This window comes from Glycine soja, chromosome 19, assembly GCF_004193775.1.
Source record: "Glycine soja cultivar W05 chromosome 19, ASM419377v2, whole genome shotgun sequence".
NCBI lineage: Eukaryota > Viridiplantae > Streptophyta > Magnoliopsida > Fabales > Fabaceae > Glycine > Glycine soja.
The window spans coordinates 34,075,948-34,099,447 of NC_041020.1; the positions used below are offsets into that span (position 1 = coordinate 34,075,948).

The window sequence follows — 23,500 nt, forward strand, 5'->3', positions numbered from 1 at the left end:
GAGAAGAGTTTAAAATGTTGGTGATATTAGAAAGAATGGGAGTGAGAATAATAATGCCCATATAAGTTGTTACATTCTTTAACTCGTCAAGTAACAATAACCGTCTTTTGTTCCTGCGATGACACACTACAGCATATAGCACAAATAATCCATTTTAAGTTCTGAACTTCACAACAGTGTCTGTTTTGTCACAAAACAACACTCAAAACGTTGGATCCATAATGTTTTCTAATTTTTCATATTAGAAAAATATGCCTTTTACGGTTTAAATTTTCATCCGTATAATTTTATGCTATTAAGATTTTGATTATTTTATTCAAAGACCATTAATAAGTTAAACTATCGTTTGTCCGTTTGAATAAAAATTACAAGAACTAAAAGATGCATAAAATAATTGAAAATGTCAAATCAAAATTAAAACATAAAAAATCTAAATAATTGAGACTAAAATAACCTCAAGTTTTTTATAACTAGGTTTTAACTGACTTTTAATAACCTCTGGCTTTTTTATAATAGCTCATAATATGATTGAAAACTTATTTAAAGAAACAATCTTGTGTAAGAGGGAAAAACAAACTCACGAAAACTCAATTGCAAATCGCAGGCGTTGCTTTGCTTGACAAATTCCGTTCCTTTACCATCATATAGCTGAAATCCGTCTGTCCTCAGCTTAATCTAAAGTTCATATCATAATTTACACGAAAATTTATAAACTTAAATATAACAAATCTTGTCATGTATATCATAAAAAGTTCGGAATTAACCGGGCCCTCAACGCATAGTTTTGGCTCCAACACAACATCTAAATCCATAAAATACGACATGGTCTGTACATATAACACCACATCAGCAGAGAAGGATGCAGATTTTTAGAAGTGCAAGCTGGCTTTTGACTGATGTCGAATTACTAAAGACATTCCTACAACCCTCTAAAACCACACATCTAATAAGCCACAAGGCAATAATAATATGCTAAGTTTTACAGTAAGATAAATAAAGAAATAAATAAACCCTACTCAACAATAGTACAAACCCGTTATCTTCGGTGTAACACAATGAAATTATTCTAGCTCCAGGAGATTAGTACCAGCCAACAACTAAAGTTACAAAGCACTTACTGTGCACACCAGACTGTAGAAGAATCAGATTACCATACCAAGGTTATGGGTGGAGGTATGAAGGCTTTTTCTAAGCAACCTTACGCCGAAAAGATCTAGGACTGGGAATTTTATTGTCGAGATATTGGGGCCATAGGCATTGATGAGGGCTGGTTATAGTAATTTCCATCTGAACCCTGAAAACCCTGATATGTACCCATTGGAGGCGGGGTAAAAGTAGAAACACTATTCAGGGAAGGCCCAACACCTGGATAGGCTGCAATTGATGGCTGTTGTGTCACGCCATAGCTGTATGCCATACTACTAATGGATCCGGCAGTCTGCATGAACTGCGGCACAGGGTACTGTGACATTGGTGGTGGTGGTGGTGGCGGCAATGGGGGAGGTGATGAAGAAGGTGGAGGTGGTGGTTCGTTGGGAGTAGATTGTTGGTTGGTTGTCGGTGGATTGTGTTGAATAGACTCAGAAAGTGGAAAGGGAGGAAGTGGTTGTTGAGGATTCTGAGATGGTACAAAAGATGGCTGGTCATTCTCAAGCTTGGTCCTCTTCTCAGAGTGATAATCTGCTGAAGATTCTTTCATTGGATTTCCTATCACACCTTCTGATGCTAGGGATGACAACACATAAGATAGCATCTGCGCAGAGGATGTTGAAGCAGTCAGTTTTGCTGCCACTGCAGCAGCTGCAGACTTGCGTGGATCTTCCTCAATGTGTCCAGATTTTTGAGAAAATGACACTTGTGGTGTGTACATTAATGGAGCCGATTGCTCCCTTTCACTAGAAATATTAAAACTTGCAGGAGTCATGGAGGTTTGAATTTCCTTTGAGCTCTGCTCAGCTAATGATGGAATGTTGTTGACATTCAGTAATTGCTGGCAGGTGTTGGTCGCCCGTTCTGACTGAACATGTGCAGCCTGAATTGTTAACACAAGCATCAAATATAAGAGAAACCATGCTTACACCAAAGTAACAATTTCAATACATAATACATGAAATAAAGTAATTTACTTCTACCATCCCCAGTTGACGTTCTGAAGTGTTAATTCTAACAGATGGGTGGGGTAATTATATATTAGGCATAAAATTATTCATGATTCTTCACCTAACAACTTAGGCTTTTGGGATAGTTAGTTCATAACATGGTATCAAAATAAGTCTATACGACCAAGTAATAAACAGTTTGATACTTCCTGCCACCCTACACCTCTTTCTAATGAAAATGTGAGTTTCAGCAAAAGGTAGAGTGACAAACAACTCCATAGATGGGCAAAAAGATTTCTGAATAGCTTAAAATCCTCTGCCTGATTCAATATACAAGGTTTATATATTGGAAAATTACTAATGTAAGGAACCAACGTAAACTAATTATACATGGAATATATTTCTTAATTCTATTCGGAATATATAATCAAACCTGCCCCCCACCCCGTGTCTCAATATAATATGTTCCAAGTTTGTTACACATGAACTGGCTTAGAGGAGCCCAAATAGACCACAAGGATATCTGCAAATTGATTGCTAGAGTTAACAAAATAGTGATTTCCTTGGACTTGGAGATAACTTTCTCCCTATTAAATGGCAATCAGTTTATATATGCTGTCCTTGGATAAAATATTGGATTTGATGTATGTGTAAAGCTGCTTGATTATCACAATATAGTTCCACTTGATCAACATTCACATACTTTAAATCACAGAATAACTATTTCATCTGAGTTTACAAGTGACCATTGTCATAGCTCAATATATAGCTTCTCCACAGGACTGAGCAACCACATTTTGCTTCTTAAATTTCAAAGATTACCAACAACAAAAATTCATTTTCCTTAGGCAGATTGCCTATCAATAGACAAGCAAGTCTATTACACTGGTATATGAAATAGAAAGAGAAGGTGGGAATCTTTTATTGAATGATAAACAAAACCTTAGTTCTGTACTCAATGTGAGTTCAACCTGAAGGTGATCAATACAAGTTCAATGCCAGAAAAATTAGAGTGATTCCAAGGTACCAAAATGTTTCCCTACGTCATGGTCTTCTTCTAAGCCCTACCTCAGTCTCGCCCCTTTACAGCTTCCTCGGATGCTGATTGGGGTTCAGACCCAGATGACAGAAAATCTACAACTGCCTCATGTATTTACCTTGTTCTAAATCTAATTTCCTGGTGGTCAAAGAAGCAAACACTTGTTGCAAGATCCAACACCGAAGCTGAATACAGGAGTTTAGCTAACAAAGTTGCTGAAGTTCTTTGAATTCAGTGTTTCCTTACTGAATTACAAGTGCCTTTTTTAAGACCAATTCTCCTATGCGGAGTTGGCCAGTTAGGTTTCTAAATAGTTTCTCTCTGTATCTGTAACAATGACTCGATAAAATTTTCTGTTCTACGAATTCACCTTTTCTCTCACACAAACTTTACACTTGATTATAGTGATACATTTTCTCTAGTAGCTAAGATGGCTTCTATTTGGATATTTCTTTCCATAACAACTACAGGGTCAAAGATATCTGAATAAGGAATCAAAGACGATGGACTATCCCCAGTATGACGGATACAAATTGTAACTTACCTGTCAAGCAATAGTGGCAGCAGAGAACTAAATTTGTTTGGAGACACATAGGTTTATTAGGAAATCCATTAATGGTATCATTTCTCTTCTTAGGATACAAGATTTCAAATCTCCTCTTCTTGACTAAAATTACCATGTGAAATTGCTAGGTTTCTCAGGAAATCCATTAAGGAAATAACGAGTTTACTAAGTGTGGCTTGATTGTTGCAATAAATGCATTGGAGACAACTACATCCACAAAGGCCCCCACCTCCTCAGCTTCCTTGACTTTCAAACACCACAATATCTTGAGGCAATCACTTAGCTGATGTGTCAATCATGTAGGAGCAGGAATCTAGAGCATTTGGTGGTGGAACCCTCAGAATACGAGGAATGAGATTTTCCATAGGCAGAACCTCTCAACTAGTCAAAATTTGGTTAAGGTTAGAATGTATAGCACGAAAAACTAATACCGCATACAAGTTCTCAAGGTTGTTTAACAAGCCTTGATGATCAGCTTGCAAAAACATTTTCAACTCCTTTACTGCAGCCTCCCTAAGCAACTGAATCATTTATGTCATGATCTAATTGTCTAAGGGACACCAGTATCTGGGCTGAGTCATATAAGCATTTAATACCATTACCAAATAAGTTGTTAGGATTGCTCCAAAAGATGAAGCACATCTCTAAGGTTTTAAAATTGACCAAAATAGTGGAGCATATATTGTCATAAGAAAGCACACAGCTGGTAATCAAACTTCTACCACCATTGACTTCAAATTCAAGGGAATGTCAAATGTTGAATTTCCATTCTCCAATCCAAAGCAATCAAAGTGACCCTAGGATTCACTGATAGACAAAGCCAAATAATTTTAACTACTCAACTTCTATGCGGTGATTGAAGATGTTCCTAAGAAGGCATATTTGATCAAAACATTTGGCGATGAAAATTTTCACACCAAATGAGAGGGGGTCCTCATGTTTATATTGTTTGAGCTTGAAGTCATGGGGATTCTAGGAAGGGACTAGCAATGGCAGCACAGGAAATGTGACAAAAAATGTTGGGTAACAATCAGCCACTACCATAACAGACCAAAACTTGACTTAACTAACAACTTAAGCTTTTATTACAGTTAATTCACGAGATTATTAGAAGACCAATATAACAGATTTAAAACGCCGAGTAAAATAAAAAGATTGCTTTTAATGGTAAAAAGAAATCATACTATCATAGAATAGAAGAATAGTTCTAGATACTCTCAATTGCAACTTACAAGACAACCTTCTCCACATCACACCCCTCTATAAAAAAGAGAAAAAAGAGAACATTTTATAGTTTATACAGTCTTCTACTTATCTGTTATCTATAAAGTGATTTGAAATCATTACAAATGTTTCAATCCATAAGTACATAAAAAGCATTCAATGCAACATAATATACAAAATGTTATATAATATTGACTTTAAATGAATTACAATAGTTTTAAATCACCCATTGATGGCTGAGAGCCATTTTCCAATAGTTTAATAAAATAGAAGGGTAGATTAAAAAAAATCAGAAAAAGGAATCTTTTAAAAGGTAAAAAAAAAACAGCAACAATAAAAAGCAAGGACACAGTTCTTTTCATTTCAAGATTTTATTTCCCCAGCAGATAAAGACACTAATATCCTCATAGGGAAGTTACTCATAACCACTGTCTTTCAGATAGATGATAGTGCAATTTTTTAGCACGTGATTGGCAAGTCTTTGCCATCTTATATATTCATGTATAAAGAAAGACAGAAACTATAACTAATTGAATTTGGATAAGTTCCAAACCTGAATCTGGCTACGGACTTGACCCAGCTTGAATTCCTGCGAACAAAAGCATGTTAGAAGTATATAATATAGGCTTTATCAATTTTGTGAAGGTTAAGTCTCAAAAAAGAACCTGATCCTCGAGAGCTTCTCTCAAGAGTGACACAAGACTAGTTCTAGATGACTCTATGGCTGTTAATTGCTCGATGCAGTCCTTCAGTATGGCATTATGCCCCTGGAGCTCATCCACTAGTGCAGATCCACCGAATTGCCCTACACATTGATGATTGAATTGCAAAGTATATACAAGAAGATGCAATCAACAAGCATTTCAGCTTAGATAAACACATTAACAAAAAAATACTATATTTTTTCCTTAACATGACAACATATACACAAAGTGCATGAAATGAATTGATGATTTAAAAGCAAGTTCAAAACATATTGCTTTGAGCTAATGCAATCAATCATCGACAACAAAATGATCAAGGACAAAGGCTTGTCAAAATAACTTATGGTTTTTGATAGACCCCAATGGTGTCAAATTGATTAATGTAGCCGGACCTACTAAGTAGGATAAGGCTTGCTTGTTTTTTTTTTTGGAAGGCAGAAAATATATATTATTGATAGATAAACCAGTACCAGTGGTACCAGAGATAGAAGTTACAAGGCACCAAAGTGCTGCCCTCCATAAGAACAACCCAAACTAATACAACAAAAACATACAAGCCCAACCAATCTAGGCAACGAAATTCGTTATATTGGAAGACCAATGGTTGAAACTAGTATTAAAGTCTTTCACTTTAGCCTTTAACCATGGCCAAGCTAAAAAGATAGCATGATCCATGACTTTATAGGGATCAAAAGGTTTTCCTTGGAAAATCAATTGATTCCTATACTGCCATATTATATTATTGTAACTTGACTAACTTCTGTAGGAAATTATTTTTTACCTTATTTTAAGGTAATTTAAGTTAATTATGGCAAATAATTAGACTTCAATTGACATAACATGGATAAGAAATATTCCATAAGATAATATTTGCAATGTAATAGCTATCTTTTGCTATGTCTTGTCCAACTTTTCTCTCCCAACATCTATTAACTACCGAGTGCTACAGATTTTATAATAGGGTTTTCATTCTACATTACAAAACCAAGAATTCTGGAAGGTGGGTAGTGGGGCCAAAATTAAGTTTTGGAAGGATAAGTGGAGGGAGGATGAATTAACTCTCCAAGACAAATATCCTGCCCTGTATCAAGTCAGTTATCAGCAAGATTCTACTATCAGCTTAATGGGCCACTTCGTTGACAATAGATGGGAATGGAAGATGCATTGGAGGAGAAATTTCTTTGATCACGAAATTAATATGGTAGCAGCTTTCATGGATGACATTGATGATGTTCAGATCCACCTCTCTAGCTTGGATTCTCTTATTTGGAGGGCTGATCCTAGTGGGGCTTATTCCACAAAGTCAGCCTACAATCTCTTGAAGGGTGAGGGCAGTTTTGATAATGAAGACAGCGCTTCCAAGATTATTTGGAATCTGAAAATTCCCCCAAGGACAATTGCTTTCTCTTGGAGAATTTTCAAAAACAGATTGCCTACTAAGGCTAATCTGAGAAGGAGACAGGTGGAGTTGCCTTCCTATAGATGCCCTTTATGTGATCTTGAAGAGGAAAACGTCGGCCACATCATGTTCTCTTGCACAAGAACTAGGAGTCTTTGGTGGGAGGCTTTGAGCTGGGTCAATAGAGTGGGCCCTTTCCCTATTGAGCCTAAGAATCATTTCATGCAATTCTCTCATTGGAATAGGAAAAGCTATATAGACAAGAGATGGGAGGTGTTATGGATAGCTCTAGCCATGACTATTTGGAAGCACAGAAATCTCTCGGTTTTCAAAAACCAGATTTTCAACCCTCAAAAAGTCATGGATGAAGCCTTATTCCTTACTTGGTCATGGTTAAAATGTATGGACAAAGATTTCCATATTCACTTCAACCAATGGTCTATTACATTGAAGGAGGAGCTGTCTTAGGGGGTTTTTGACCTTTTTGGTTTTAGCTTTTGTATTTTACTCCCCTATAGTTGGGTTTGGCAGTTATATGCCTTTGTAAATATTTGATCTTTTCAGTACACCTAGTACTGAACTATATATAATACTATATGATTTTTGCTGTGCAAAAAAAAAAAAAACCAAGAATTCTAAAATATTTTAGGGTCCATTTGGTTGTGCTTTTTGTAGAAAAGTGTTTTTTAAATTTTGAAAATAACAAAATATGCCTAAAGTCGTTCAGATCACTGGATAATTTTTTCAAAAAATAAAAAGTAAACCCTTCCTGCCAAAAAGTAATTTCATTATTCTTTCATAAACTAGAAAGAGGAACTTCTACAACTCGAGAAAAGCTATATCATAAAAGCACTGTTTTCAAAATTTATCCAAATGCACCCTTAGGAAGCTTCTTATTATTTATATTCATGAAAAATCTTGAGTACTGTCATTGTAAGAAGAGATGATACAAGTCATGACAGCTACCTAGACTAATTAGGCTTTAGAAAACCTTTTGTTCCAAAGTTTTTTCTTCATTATGTTATGAATTAGCACTGATAAGAATTTTGCACCTAAGCTGAGTTGACTAATAAAGTCAAAGCAAAAACAGCAATTAACCTTTTGACATTCAGACAATACAGATACAATAGTTAAAGAAAAGTTTTAAAAAAATATCAGCAATGAGTTATTCATGCTCAAGACTCTCAGAGTTCAGGGTAGAGAGAAATTGAATCCGAGAGAATCTGAGTGTTAGTCTATTGATCTGAGATAGTTACAATCTATTTGTAGTGTGTGTGTAATAGTTGTATTCACTTACAGTTGTAACTGACTAAATCTTCCTAACAACTATCACACTGTCAAGCAGCTGTACTACAGCTGATACTGGACAGATACAATACACATACACTAACAAAGAGAGGTCACTCACGCATGAATCACAAATTAACAATTAAATTAAATAGGCAAACAATTATAAGTAACTGATAATTTGACATACCTGAAACTATTTCCTTTTCTGCTTTATCAAGACAGTTAATGGCATTCCTGCACTTGCTCAATACGGCATCTTCATCTGTTTGCCCTCCATAAACAACATGAAAACCTGAAGCTATTTTCTCCAATGCATTCCCCACAGATGGCCTCTGCGATAGTTAAGAATAAAGCATAAGAAACACAATCAGCATGCAGAGCAGGTAGGTGCACTAAATCATCTAAATCAAGACAGAAACTATTACCAGTTTCATGTTTGTAGGTTTCACATCTCGGCTATTATTTTCCACATGACTCCCAACAAACTCTTCCTTAAGAATTTGACCGCGAGAACCAAAAACTTTCCTCTCTTCCCATATACCAATCTGCATAAAGGAGAAAGTCATGATACATGGAAAGAAATTTCACCTATGCCTACATTTCACATAATTTATTTTATCATGAACATTTAAACTACAAGAAAACATGATAAAAAATTACATATTTTCTTATTGATGAGTTATAGGAGATGGAGAGGAGTGGAACATCATTATGATGGATGCACCGATAAATGGAGGTATACCTATCATTTTTGGTAAATGGTCCTAAGGGAACTTTCTTTCTGAGGTCAATTAATGCTTCTCAAGTAACCAGTTGATAGACAAGGTTGTTGAACAAGTTGGTTAGGAAAATGTTGTCCGAATTGTCACTAACAACGCAGAAAATTACACAACAATCGGAGGAATGTAGATGAAGAGGAATCTTTATTGGACACCTTGTGCAGCTCATTGCATTATAAAAATTTTAAGTTGATAGACAAGGTTGTTGAACAAGTTGGTTAGGAAAATGTTATCCGAATTGTCACTAACAACACAGAAAATTACACAACAATCGGAGGAATGTAGATGAAGAGGAATCTTTATTGGATACCTTGTGCAGCTCATTGCATTAACCTAATGTTGGAGGATTTTGAGAAGATACAACTCCATCAAAAGACCATTCCAATGGGTAAAAGGATCACAATTCATATCTATTCTAGGACTAGGCCCATTTCTTTGTTGCATCACTTTACCAGATGATTTGATTTGATTAGACCTGTCATTACACGCTTTGCCACATATTACTTGTGTTTGAGATGCTTGAATAAAAATAAGGGGGCATTGGATGGATTTTCACATCCAAGGGATGGGAGGATAGTCAATTTTCAAAGACAAAAGAAGGAAAATTTGTTGAAAATTAAATCATTGATAAGGATATCTACAAGAATCTTTCAAATTGCTTAAGGGGAACTTTTCCCTTACTACTTGATGGATTCTGAAAAAAAAAGTCAATCAGAGGATACATCTATGAAGAAACAGGTCTAGCTAAAGAGAAGATAAAAGAAGCCTTTAATGGTGTAAGAAAAAGTCGATCATGGGATATATCTATGAGAGTTGTTCAAAAGCTCGATCCTGTCTTCTTGAAGATACTAGCAGGACTCTCAACTTCTATCCTTTTCATTTTTTCATCCTCATCAATAAAATCACCAAAGCTACTTTGTTCTTCATCTCTTGAAGTCATCTATTGCAACTCATAAACAATGTCCCACATTTGCTTCCTAACTTCATTCACGATAGTTTAACACTCTTAAATATCTTTCTTACTCCCTCTTGGATGGTACTTGAATTGATAAACTCCTCTAGGATAAACACGTTCATAATACTTGCACTCCATTTTTCTGGTATTTGCATCAACACTACCACCATGAAGCCATCCTACATCCTGCCTTAGTCAATCGGAGTTTTTGGTATATTTTTCTCTCTTCTACTACTCAACAATTGGATGGATACCTCCACTTGAAACACTAGCCCCTGCCCCACTACCACCAGTCCCTGCCCTATTATCCCCTTGCTCAGCATTGGCATATGCCGTTTTTAACTCTTAAAAAACAAAGACAACACCTCCAAGCCACCAAAAAAGGAGAGCAATGCAAGTGCATGACAGAGCACCCCCAATTACAGCAGAGAGAGGTCAAGACTTGAGAGATTAAGAAATAAGAGTACAAGATAGACAGAGCACTCATAGTAACTGCAAATTTGAATGCACAGCCACAAACAAAATTTGTATCTAATGTGTAATATAAAAATAGCAATCATCCCTCTATCCTTTATTCCATTTTTGGTGGCAGCTACTCTGCACCGTTTTTCGCTATTGACTACTTTCAAGCTTGAGGATGGTGGCACAATACATTCCCATAAAGACCACGAGAGTTTTAGACTTTTAGTTTACACCCCAAAATGTAAACATTGCTCTAATGAAGGGGGCAACTCCTCTCTTTATGTGTTGAAGGCCTCTAGTGCAGTGATATGTGTCACGCTATGTGTCTGCCATGTCAGACGTCATTTTTCCCTCTCCGCGTCTCTAACATGTCAGACATTGGGGTGCCTTTCTGTTGTGTAGGGTGGCGCAGCTAGTCCAACTACTATGCAACCATTCACCCAAGTAAACAAAAGGAAAATCCTTCATTTGACAACTTGCGATTGAAGTGAAAAGCGAGACTCTACAGTTATACTATTTTAAAAACTTATAACATAGGCATATCTATAAAAAGCAAGATCTAGAGAATTCCAAAAAGAATACATCCGACAAAACTATTAAGATTTGAATTCAGAATTCAACTACAGTTGAATCAGGTATTGCCTCAGTTCAAAAACATTTAATTGTTCACTGTTATCAAAATCAAAATATAAATGCAATTTTCAAAAATAAAAGACTAAAACTCCAAACATTTAACTAAGGAAAACCATATTGTACATTTGTTCGAAAAGTTTGCAGACGGAAAACTTGATGTGTGAACTTTGGAACATTATAAAAGCAATTTTGGCCCATCTAACCACCTTGCTATTCTATGTAAAGCCAACTTGACAAATCAATTTGTAATAAACTTAGAAAATACTGCCAAAAAACTTTGCACTTTTCTTTATTGTCTGGACCTACTACCATTTAACCAAGCCTGTAAATAACAAAATTTACAACTCAGTATCTGAGTTGGTGGTTAGTCTAAAGCTATATTGCCTTAAGAGCTTTGAATCAATTTGCATGCCTTGTTTTAAGGTAAAAGGCATGAGAAGAGAACTAGCATGTATCACAATTTCTAACTAAGAACAATGAATTACTCAAGTACCAGCCGAAGTGCTGCATTCCTCGCAAAATCATCTCCATTTTGAATCACATCTCGAAGAGCTTCTGGAAGAACCTTCCAGAATTCACCAACAAATTCAGAACCCTTTCGCCTGCTGTTCTGTAAAATATCATTTGCAAGATACAGAAATGCCAATCTCTTCTCACGTGAAGAACTATGAAATTGTCTATCCCATGTTTCAACAACTTGTTTGGCTTTGTTCATATGAAAAATACACCAGTGTGACAGGGCTTAACCACGTTAAGGATGATATCTAAGCAGCAGCAAATACTTGAATGCAAAAAATTCAAAAAAGAACACAAAGAAATCACGTAATGTGCGTGTGTGTGTGTGTGTGTGGGAGACAAAAAGACTCCAGCCACATGTGGAGATGAATTTTGTACAAGATTATCATCAGCCATCATAAGGTAAAGAAAGAAATAACAGTTATATTGCATTGTTTACTGGTGAATATGGAATTTCATTAACAGTTCCTCATTAGAAATAGGAAGGGAGGGGTTTATCATTGCAATAAACCAAGGAGAGAGGAGGGTGCTTAGAAACCAGTTGAAGGAGTATTACACCCCTGCCAACATTTCAGGGCTAATGTTCCAACTTCCAAATAAAGTAAAACACATTCTGGGCAATAGGTGATGTTAAACACTAAATCCATGGCTGGACGAACTCAATAAAGTGGAAACAGATAAAAACAACTGCTTGAACAATACAATATTAAACATACATTATAGCACAAAAAATGATCTTGAAGGATACTCTCTATGCTTGTTTGTGAAACATTCAGCTTGGCTAGTTTTTCCACCAAAATCTGTGGATTAAATGTGCTTCCCATCTTTCTGATTAGAGTCAGGAAAAGTAATCAACTAGAATTCCAACTTTGATAAAAACCTTCAAATAAGGAAACCAAGGCAACACCAAAATTAGGATAGAATCAACACCAGCAAAAAAATTAGCATACAAAACATAAAGATACAGATTTATTTATTGATAAACAAGTACACACATCAGCTATTCAAAAAACACATTTATTAAGCAAATTAGATGAAGTAATCCTTCAAAACAAAGTATCCCAGCTAGATGTACTTGAAATAGTCCCAAACTCCTAACAAATGTATCGTTTCCAAAATGATAACCATATTCATATACATGAAATGCCTATGGTGCATGGAGTCAAGCAAATTGGTAATTGTGGTATGGACTCTACAAGCAATATGTATAGGGTCTACACACATCCAGAGCCAAGCATTCCAAATGCTTGTTCTGAGTTGGACCTTCAATTTAGATCATTTTATATAGGATAAAATAAAATATGGGAAAATCTTTTCATGGTCGAACCAGTATCATACTCTAGTTTTCTGATACATCAAAGCAGAACAGACCAACATGTACCATTATTTTGCAATTTGCATATCCCTGTCTGAACATATGTCAATAAAAGTGCAAGTACAGATTACACAATTATTACTTAAAAGTAGTTAAGTACTTGCAATAGTAATTAATTTATTTATGTGGCTCCTCACTTCATAGACAAATGCACTGTCTCCAAGAACACAAACGAGAAGTGATATGGGCTTAGGCAAACCAAACTGAATTTTAGGATTATGCAAAATTGCAAATGAATAAACTAATAGATTTGGCCAATAGATGTAATGTTTTAAAAGATGAATAGACATAAACACTTGGGGCATTAATAAATTAATATTGCAAGTATAGAACTCAAGGTTTTAAATTGTAGTTGTCATCAAAGTTGTGGTTGCATTTCAATTACCTAAATTGCGATTGATGCAGCCACAATTGCAGTTGTGATGCAGCAGCAGAGATCCCCAAAACCATTATACTGCGTTTGCAGACCGCAATTTAAAACCTTGACAAAACTGAATGGAAATTAGAAAATTTTTCAAGGCTCCTATCTGCTTGGTTTAATGGTATCATTTGTCTTTAGGAAACATAGCAGGCAAACCAAAACTATCATAGAAAATTTCTCAATCCCTAATTCACAGATTCCCACATTTCCTAACTGACCAGAGAATAGAGATAACCAAGTCACTTGTCTCCAACAACAATAATAAAAAGAACAAATGCATACCAGCCAGGTTAGTAGAGCCTGATGGTGTTGAACTGTTGGTACTGGTAGAGCTGTGCAACTCAAATGAATAAATTCTTTATCGCCTAGATGCAAAAGTGGGAACTGCAAAGACATATCATGGAAAACAATAGTTTAACCAATTTATTCAACTACAACTACTAGGATTAAAAAAGATCAAGACAGTTTTTTTTTCTAATTTCTAATGCTTACTTTCGAAACTACAAATTATAAACCTTCATTAATTTTGAAAATTGGAACCACTAAATCAATACAACTATTATCAGCCTTGCAAAATTAAACTTAAGGATGAGTCAAGCTAGCCAGTTGCAACTTGCAAGCTATCAACCACCAGCAGCTCAACTAAGTTAGCAGCAGCATTTACAAAGTTACTAAAATCCCAAATCCCAATAACCTCTAAAAATAGCACAGAGATTTTTATTTCCTGTTCTTTGCCATGCTACGCACCAAAAATGCTAACGCTCGTCCAACCCACGGAAACCAAAGTCACAACTAACTAGTAACTAACTACCACCACAAGTTCAAACAGAAACAAATCAAAAGCAGAAGAGAAGATTCTGGAACAACAAAGCAAGATTTGAAATTTGAAAGCAAAGAGGCAATTGAATAGAGGGAGAATTGGAGATCTAGGATTGTGAAGGAAGGTTTGGTGGAAGTTAGCTAGCGAGTCCCTTGCCTGATTCACTTGCCGAAAAGGAAAGTATGGAGTATATAAACACATTTTTCCCAAAAATAAAATAATAATAATAATTATAAATAGACGGAGATTGAGTAAATGTTGTGAAAATCGGCCCGGTCAAGGAAGTGGGTCGGTGGTCGAACCGCTGGGTCACTAACTGACCCAATTTGGCCTGGTATATATTAAAATATTGTGTGTGTATATATATATATATAACTCCAAATTAAAAGTACCTAACATCCAAAATAACACTAGATGAAGAGAAGTCCATCCATACTCCAGGAGAATTTCATTTCAGATTATGCAATTATGACATAGATATACAAATTTCAGATTAATTTCATTTCAGATACATTCATTGACAGAGACAGAGATACAAATTTACTTCAACATTCAAAAAAGTATAAACAAAACTACATAAGCTATTGCATCCAAGTATTCAGCACTTCTAGGCTTCTAGCAAAAAACATCAAACACAACATTGATACAAACACACATATTCCTCGAAGGCCCGAACAACAGTGATTCTTCAAACTTCAATCTCAGCTTGCATAAATGCACATATGAAAGAAGAAACATTAAATTAAGTTATTACCAAATTAAAGTCTGAAAGACTGAAACGGAAACAGAATATTGGAGAATGGAGATTTGGAGATCTTCAGCTGCGACGCGCTGCGCTCCTCCGGCCTCCGCGACAAACAAAAACCCACGCTGCTGCGATGCTCCCCGAACCTTCACTTCGGCGAGAATGACGGTGGACTGCTCCGGCGACAGATACCGAAGAGAGAGGGGCGAGATTTGCGACACGCTGCGCTCCTCCGGCCTCCGTGACAACACAACCTCCACGACAACCAAACACCCACACTGCTGCGACGCTCCTCGGACCTTCACTCCGGCAAGATTCACAGTAGAATGCGCCAGCAACAAACACCGAAAAGAAACGGGCGAGGTTTTAGGGTGAAACGTTGAAGAGAACCCTTGCTCAGTTGTTCGTTTGGTGGCTCGTGAGTCCTCAGGCTAAGTGCTGCTCCAACAAAACGCACCATTTTTAGTCAAAACAATGAATTATAAAAGTTAATAATAATTTCAAATTATGTGATAATCTTTAATTAATGATAAGTGTTTAATTACCCAAATTAGTATTTTCTTAACAAATACTTTTAAATATATAAAATAATTTATTTAGTAAGAGAATTTATATTTAATTCCGATTGTGTATAAAATTCTCTTGGATAAGTGACCGTCCACGCCGTAAACGAGATTACTATAATGAGTTAGAAGATATATATGGTTTCTAACCTAAGATATAATATATATATATATATATATATATATATATATTATAATTTAATTTAATTTTATAATAAATATAAATAATATATTATGATATAAGATTATTTTTAAATATTTGATAATTTTTTTAGAAACAAACTAGGGTGTTGTCTTGTGTGATGCACCAGTGAATATTTTGTCAATGGACATAATCAATTTTTTAATTTGTATCTAACAATATATAAACAATTATATATGTAGTTTAATTTTAAAAAAAATGATATGTGATAATGGTTAAGAAAATTTTAAGTATTTTAAGGAAACATGAATCCATATTAAAAACTATCAAATAGGACTACTTTAGTATTATAATTTCTAGAAACAAATGTCATAGTAATATATATAAACTATAGAAGGAGATATAAGATAATTTGATGGTTAAGAAAGAAGAAAAGATGAAGAAGATTGCGGATTCCATGTCTTTACTTACAAAAACAAGAATTCTAACAATTTATCCTATGTTTGCAAACTACAATTTAAAACCTTGACAAAATTAAATGGAAATTAAGAATTTTTTTTGTTTGCAATAAACCACAAAAATCAAAAGAAATAGTTGGTTGTCAAAGTAAAATTAACATAGAAATCTAACCAAATAAGCCTTTAAAGAAATATAAGAGAAAGTCTAGGTAATCAAAGCTATGAGACTACACAAACAAATGAAAAACCTAGGTAACCAAAGCTATGAACAAAGGATGGAAAACCAACATACAAAGACACGTGTGCTATAGGCCCACACATTTTTGCCAATCTTAATGACATATGGATGCACACATGGAAGACATACAAATAGAGAATAGAACACTAGCACACGTAGGCACAAATGTGACAGACACAAACATGCTTGCCAATCTTAATGAGATCAAATCACAAGCATGAATGCACACGTAGAAGACATACACTTGGCAATATCAGTGACATTAGAGCACATAAAGGAAAAAATAGATGTAAAGCAAACAAGTTAAAGAAATGCAAGTAAACGCATCTAGTACTAAGATGCATAAAATTGACTAGCTTCGCATGTAACTCTAATTTTGCACTCTAATACATGAGAATCTTCCACTTTAAAACATTTAGTTTCATGACAAGCTACTTAAAGTTTACTCATGATAACAATTATGTAAAAAAAAATAGAGCCACACATGTAAGTGTTGTCAATGCTCTGGCCAAATCAATACACTTGCTCAAATGAACATGGTGACATCAATACACACACACACACACACACATATATATATATAGAGAGAGAGAGAGAGAGACAAATGCAAGAGTGTTTAGGGTTTATAGCCACACACAACATGAAAATGGCCACATCAACACACACCTGAAAGCGTTTAGGGTTTAAGGCCACACACACTCATACACAAGTAAGAGTGTTATTGTTATGACCACAAGGCAAGGACTCGAATTGAATATGAAACAAAATATATCATAAGTCCCACATGAACATGAAAAAAAAATTATTAAGGATTTTCATAAGCTTTCACGGGATTGTTCATTCCAAATTCCAACCAAACCATTCATACTTCTTCCATTATACATATCAACAATTATCTTTCCACAGACAAAAAGAAGGTATTCAAACATGAAATAGTCCTCCTCCGTCCAATGATTAATCAAACAAGAAATAGAATTTACACATACATGTATGTAAAAACCAATTAAAAAAACCACATCATAATCCTAATTGATAGAAACCCCAATCAATTACCACATATTAGAAAAGACAAAGAGAACAAAGGAAACCACATAAACAAAAAAGTGCAAACATTTAAAATAAAAACCAAAACTGAAAAATTGAGTTGAGATTCCAAGAAGCAACACATACATAAATATATAGCAGTAGGAAGGAAGAATTCGAGTGAAGCAAAGAAGGAGGGTTCACAAAGGAAATTGTTTTTTCTTGTATTGAGTTGCAGTGAGATGTTGTAGCGAGCGAGGTTTCAGTTTGATTTTGGGTTTGGGATTTCCTTTTATATGACAACAAGAGAAGAGACACAAACACAATGAAATGAAAAACGAAACAAAACAAAACAACAAGCTCTGTGTGGGGGGGGTGGGTTCATCTGGGGGGTGGATACAACAACAATTAATTGTATTTGATTTTTATTGAGGTAGTGGTTGGCATTTTGTGGTCACGATGAATCGGTTTATTCACCAAATCAAGGTAATTTTCTTGAGATTATACATTTTCTTGTTAATCATAATAAAGAGATGTATAAGGTTCTAAACAATGCTTATGGAAATCTCAAATTAATGACACCTAATATTCAAAAAGATATTGTGATAGTTGTACCTTGTGAGACCACAAAAAATATTGTTGATGTTAGAGATGATTTCTTTGTCATTTTAGTTGATAAATCTTAAGATATATCAATTAAGGAGCAAATGTTTATTGTTTTGCGTTACGTAAATAAAAATGAAAGTGCCATTAAGAGATTTCTTGGTCTTGTACTTTTGTTTATGTTTCAGATACAAGTTTTGTATCTTTAACATGAGCATTGGAATCATTGTTAGCAAAATATAGTTTAAGTTTATCAAGAATGTGTGGACAAGGATATGATGTGACTAGTAATATAAGGTGAATTTAATGGCCTCAAAAGTTTGATATTGAAAGAAAACAATTATGCATTTTATATGTTCATTTCTTTGCTCATGACTTCAATTGATACTTGTGATAGTTAAAAAAACAAGTTGAATTATTTTTTTAATTTGGTTAACAATCTATATAATGTTGTTGGAGCTTCATATAAACAATGAGAGATTCTTAGAGAAAGCAAAATTCTTAAAGTTACTGAAGCATTAAAGACTGGAGAAACTTAAGTGGTTCTGACTTGAATCAAGAAATTACATTGAAACAAGATGAGACTTATGATATAGTACATTACTTAACTTGATCTCTTTCTTTACTTCAATGATTGATGTCCTTGAATTTGTTGATGAATACGACATAAGCTCATAGCAACGTGTGAAACCATGTCATTTATTGAAATCTATGCATTCAGTTGAATTTATTTTTAACTTGCACTTGATGAGAAATATATTGGGAATCACTAATGAGTTGTCTTAAGCACTACAAAGAGTGTGATTGGAAAATTACAAAAAGCAAGAGATGATGGTTGACATATTTTATTAAATGAAGTTTCATTGTTTTGTGAGAAACAAGGTGTTAATATTTTTAATATGGATGGTGTATTCATTACACAAGAAAGATAAAAGTGTAAAGTTCAAAATGTTTCAAATCTTCATCACTTTCAAGTTGAACTATTTTATCAAGTGATTAATAGGCAACTTCAAGAGTTAAACAATAAATTAACTGAGGTAAACATTAAGTTGTTTCTTTGTGTAGCTAGTTTGAATACAAAAGATTCATTTTTTTGTATCTGATAAGCAAAAGTTGATTTGTTTGACTAAATTTTATCCATCAGAATTTTCTTTTGTGAAACTTAAAGGGCTTGAAAATCAACTTGAAACTTTTATAAAAGATGTTTGATTTCGTGATCAATTTAAAAAATTAAATGGAATTATTGATCTTTCTCAAATGTTGGTGAAAACTAAAAAAATACTGGTATACTTGTGAAATCAACTTTGATTTTTCCTGTGGCACTTGCAACAATTGAAAGATGTTTCTCTACAATAATTTTTGTGAAAAATAGAAAGTGTAATCACGTGAGAGATAAGCGGTTGAATGATTGTTTTGTTACATATTAGATAATATATTTTCTATAATATTCACAATGAAAAAAATCATAAGACATTTTCAAACTATGAAAATTCTTAAAGAACAATTGTAATTTGTAGAAGTTTAAGTATGTTAAATTTCTTTTGTCATAACATTATGTAATTAATAAAAATTTGATATTTTATTTTTATAAAAATATTATAAAATATTTATTGCCCCCACTAAAAACTTGTTTCGGATATGTTACTTTTTGTTAGTCACTTACATGTTATTTGCATCACATGTAAACAACTTTGATATCACTCATATATTGTTAACCTCAATGATATTTAACATTGTTGACTTAACTATTTAATGTAGTTATTTGAATTGACATGTGATGGGTCCATGAATCAACGCTTTGTCAATTGAATGGTTGTCCTTTTTTATGATATCAATGTGTTTCACTTTAGCTTATTTTCTTATTTTCTTTTTTTAAATAAACATTATTATATGTCTTCCATTAATTTGATTTACTCATTTAATATCATAAACTTTCAATTAGTCTTCATGTTGGTGTTGATCTTTCTTTCATGATAAATCACTAATTGTCCAAACCCTATCTGTCACTATATTATTAACCACATTGATAACTTTAAATCAAATTTCTCCACCTAAGTCCATTTCATTTTAAATTTGTAATCAACTTTATGACTTTAAATTTTATGTTGCACACATGTCACAATGAAATATATTTCATTCAATCATACTTTCAAAAAAAATACATTATAGCATTACAATCATACAACCATGAATAAATACACTACAAAAATCATCACAGATTATGCTTGAAAAAGTATAAATTTAATATCATTTTTTTTATAGAATAAATGAGCATAACTCTACAAAATAAGATAAGCCAAAATTATATTTAATTTACAACAAACTGAAAACAAAAAATAAAAAAACATCTTTTACTTATAAAAAAATCATAATAATCAAATCTTTCATTGAACATCACATACATAATTCAACTCATTATACACAATATTAAACATTATCATATTAAATACAAAAAACAACACATAATTCAACAACATGTCTTTCAACCACTGTATAACTTATATTGTTTTTCATTCAAATGCACTAGTGATGTCCTTTTTTAAGCCTAATATCTACATTTAAAATATCAAATTATCTTAATCCTAATTTTATAAATCATCAATTAATTCTACAATAAAATCAATCATCTACATAAAGCAATGTTATAATGACAGAACACAACAAAAATATAAAAATCAAGAATCATATTTCTCCAATCATCAAAGAATCCAACCAACTATCACATAGGTTTCAACAAAACCAAACATCATTCAATTTTTGGGTTATCCTTATTCATGTGAGGATTTCCAAAGATGAACCTTATCATCTAAATATAAAACTTTAAAGACAATATGACCCAAATAAATAAATAAACCAAAATAATTTATTTTCAATTGTATTAAGGTATATGCAATAAACAACATTGTCACCAGGAAAATAGAATGTGACATACACACAATTCACACTAAAATTTAGATATCACAATTAGGATTAGCTCCAACTGATTAGTTTATTAATATTGAACATTAATTTGTGAGGGGCATGTTGGCACTTGCACTTTAACAACACCTTCAAGCATTTGTGTCATATTTCTCATAGTTGATTTAAGATCAGGATCCTCTTACACACATCATAGGGCAATCATTACCAATTTTTCCAAGGACTTCATGTCATTCAATGTCTCTTTGTCATCCTCAACCAAGACATGAAGAGTACCTTGAGTGTAGCAGTCATAAGTCCACTCAATTAGGATCACTTTCTCTTCATCTTCTGTCTTGAATTCTATACTTTTATGCATGGAACTATCTCAAGCAACAACACCCCATAATTATAGACATCTACTTTAGTCATGATCGGCATGTTTTTGAACCATTCAAGTGAAACATACCATTTTGTTCCCCTAATGACAATGATGGTTCTACTTTAGTTCATGTTCAAAAAGCTTGGTCAATCCGAAGTCAGAAACCCTTGCATCTATTCTATACATTTAGTATCTCAAAGTTTATTTTTTTTACAATTGTCACTCTCATACTCAATGGTTTCTTTTCTACATTTATTTATATTTTATTTTATTTTTTGTTTTCTCATTTACTAATTTAGAACAAAGAGACTCAAAAGTCAAATATACTTTTCACCATTCACTTCATTTTATATCCAAAAGCTTTGAGTGAATCTTACATGCATGTTTATTATGAACTATTAGAAGAAATATATACTTTGCAAACAAAATTACCTTTTTCACTTTGTAGGCTGCTAGAGAGAGTGAGTAGTTATGCTTTCTTTGATTTGGATGTTGAGAGGAGGAATGCCTAAAACTTATATTGGAAATTCAATTCAATCTCAATCTTCACAACACTCCAACTCTCTCCCTCACATTCTTTCCCTTTTGTATTTTGTTCCACAATCTTCTTTTTCTTCCCTTTTGTATTTGAAAATTATTGGTTTTTGAATTTCAATAATTTCATACTCAATAAAGATATTAATCTCCTTGGCAATGAAGACACTAGAAAATTTATTTCCTACTAACCCTTAAACCATATATCTAATTACCCGTGACTATGTTAACTGAAATTCCTAATCTATATAATCACATGAACCATTTGCAATGTGATTATCTTCTTTTTTTAACTATACTATTTATGTCATTGATCTAAACAAGAATCTCTAATTTAAAACCTATCATTAAACCATACACCTCATATCCTAATCCTTAAACCATATATCTAACTACTCGTGACTTTGTCAATTGAAATCCCTAATCTATATAATCAAATGGATCCTTTGTAATGTGATTATTTTATTTTATTTTTAAATGAAATATACTATGTCATTAATTGAAACAGGAATCTCAAATTTGAACACTATCATTAGAGCCTATACCACATACCCTAACCTTAACCCTTAAACCATATATCTAACTACCTGTGACTTTGTCAATTGAAATCCCTAATCTATATAATCATATGAACCCTTTGTAATGTGATTTTTTAAAATAAATTATATTATGTCATTGGTTTAAACAATAATCTCTAATTTAAACCCTATCATTAGACCTTAGACCATATATCCTAACCCTTACCATATTTTTATGTACACAAGACATTTTCAATTGAAAAAGCTAATCTCTACTGACATGAAGCTTATGCACCTTATTTTATCATTTTTAAAGTACACTATACTAATCTCTAGTTATTTTTTCCTTTAACATATACAATAAATTTTAATGTAAATCCTATAACTAATCACATGAAACTTTGTCAATTGAAAAACTATCTAAACACAGATCACATGGACTTTATCCACCATAACTAATGATAATTAATTATACTTAAATGACTTAGACCTAATGACTAATTAATCCACTATATTACCCGTTTTACTTGAACAAAAATTAGTAATATGAAACTCAACACTAAATATTTACATTAAATGTACTATTTTATGGTTAAATTAAATCTGATTGTTGTTGTGCAGTTCCACAACAAAGACAATATATCTTCAGACTGTAGTATTTATTACAAGATTTCAAGATATGACAGTAAAACCAATAGATCATATTGTGTGATGGGAATGAAGTTTACAACAACCAAGACACATAAAGAGTGTAGTGAATTATCAAGTTTAGGGGCAATGACTTTTGAATCCTTTGACAATGTTTTTTTCTATTATGAAAATGACCAAGACACGTGTAAGAAGGTCACATGGACCATTTGTAAACTCAAATCAATGTTCACATAGTAACTTTAGGCATTAAAATTGGCATGTAGGCATGCCTTTATGCAACATCTTATAACCTTATGTAGGTGTAGCATGTGGTCTTTGAAGGTTAGTGCCATGAAAAAAGTTTTCAAACTTGAAAAGTAAACCCTTCTCAACACAACACAATCAAAAGCAAATGCAAATGTTGACATCAATACTTAAAAGGTGTTGGCCACCTCATTATTTTATGTTTGCTTTGTTTCTTTCCC

At 33.4% G+C, this 23,500-nt stretch overlaps 1 protein-coding gene across 5 annotated transcripts; it reads right to left on the reverse strand.

Annotated features, from left to right (window-relative positions):
* Nucleotides 1–693: 693 nt before the first annotated feature.
* LOC114400056 (regulation of nuclear pre-mRNA domain-containing protein 1A-like) lies at nucleotides 694–15,476 on the reverse strand. Of its 5 annotated transcripts, none has more exons than XM_028362319.1 (10): nucleotides 15,036–15,476; nucleotides 13,744–13,845; nucleotides 13,426–13,494; nucleotides 12,414–12,545; nucleotides 11,643–11,890; nucleotides 8,746–8,865; nucleotides 8,508–8,661; nucleotides 5,593–5,732; nucleotides 5,481–5,516; nucleotides 694–2,032 (listed from the first exon to the last, which is right to left on the reverse strand). In XM_028362319.1, exons 4-10 carry the CDS (start codon nucleotides 12,487–12,489, stop codon nucleotides 1,229–1,231), a joined length of 1,578 nt encoding a protein of 525 aa, XP_028218120.1. In that variant the 5' UTR covers nucleotides 12,490–12,545; nucleotides 13,426–13,494; nucleotides 13,744–13,845; nucleotides 15,036–15,476; the 3' UTR covers nucleotides 694–1,228. The 5 variants fall into 5 exon arrangements, with proteins under 5 accessions (XP_028218120.1, XP_028218119.1, XP_028218122.1 ...); XM_028362318.1 differs by having other exon boundaries at nucleotides 13,426–13,521; XM_028362321.1 differs by having other exon boundaries at nucleotides 8,508–8,652; nucleotides 13,426–13,531.
* Between the last annotated feature and the right edge of the window lie 8,024 nt (nucleotides 15,477–23,500).

Bases quoted from the DNA above. Each gene is read 5' to 3' on its own strand.
- LOC114400056 (XM_028362320.1), bottom strand. From the start codon at position 12,489: ATGGGAAGCACATTTAATCCACAGATTTTGGTGGAAAAACTAGCCAAG. The intron at 8,662-8,745 runs GTAATAGTTTCT...CTTTATTCTTAA, and splicing joins AACCTACAAACATGAAACTG to CTATCGCAGAGGCCATCTGT. The intron at 5,733-8,507 runs GTATGTCAAATT...ATCAATGTGTAG, and splicing joins AGAAAAGGAAATAGTTTCAG to GGCAATTCGGTGGATCTGCA.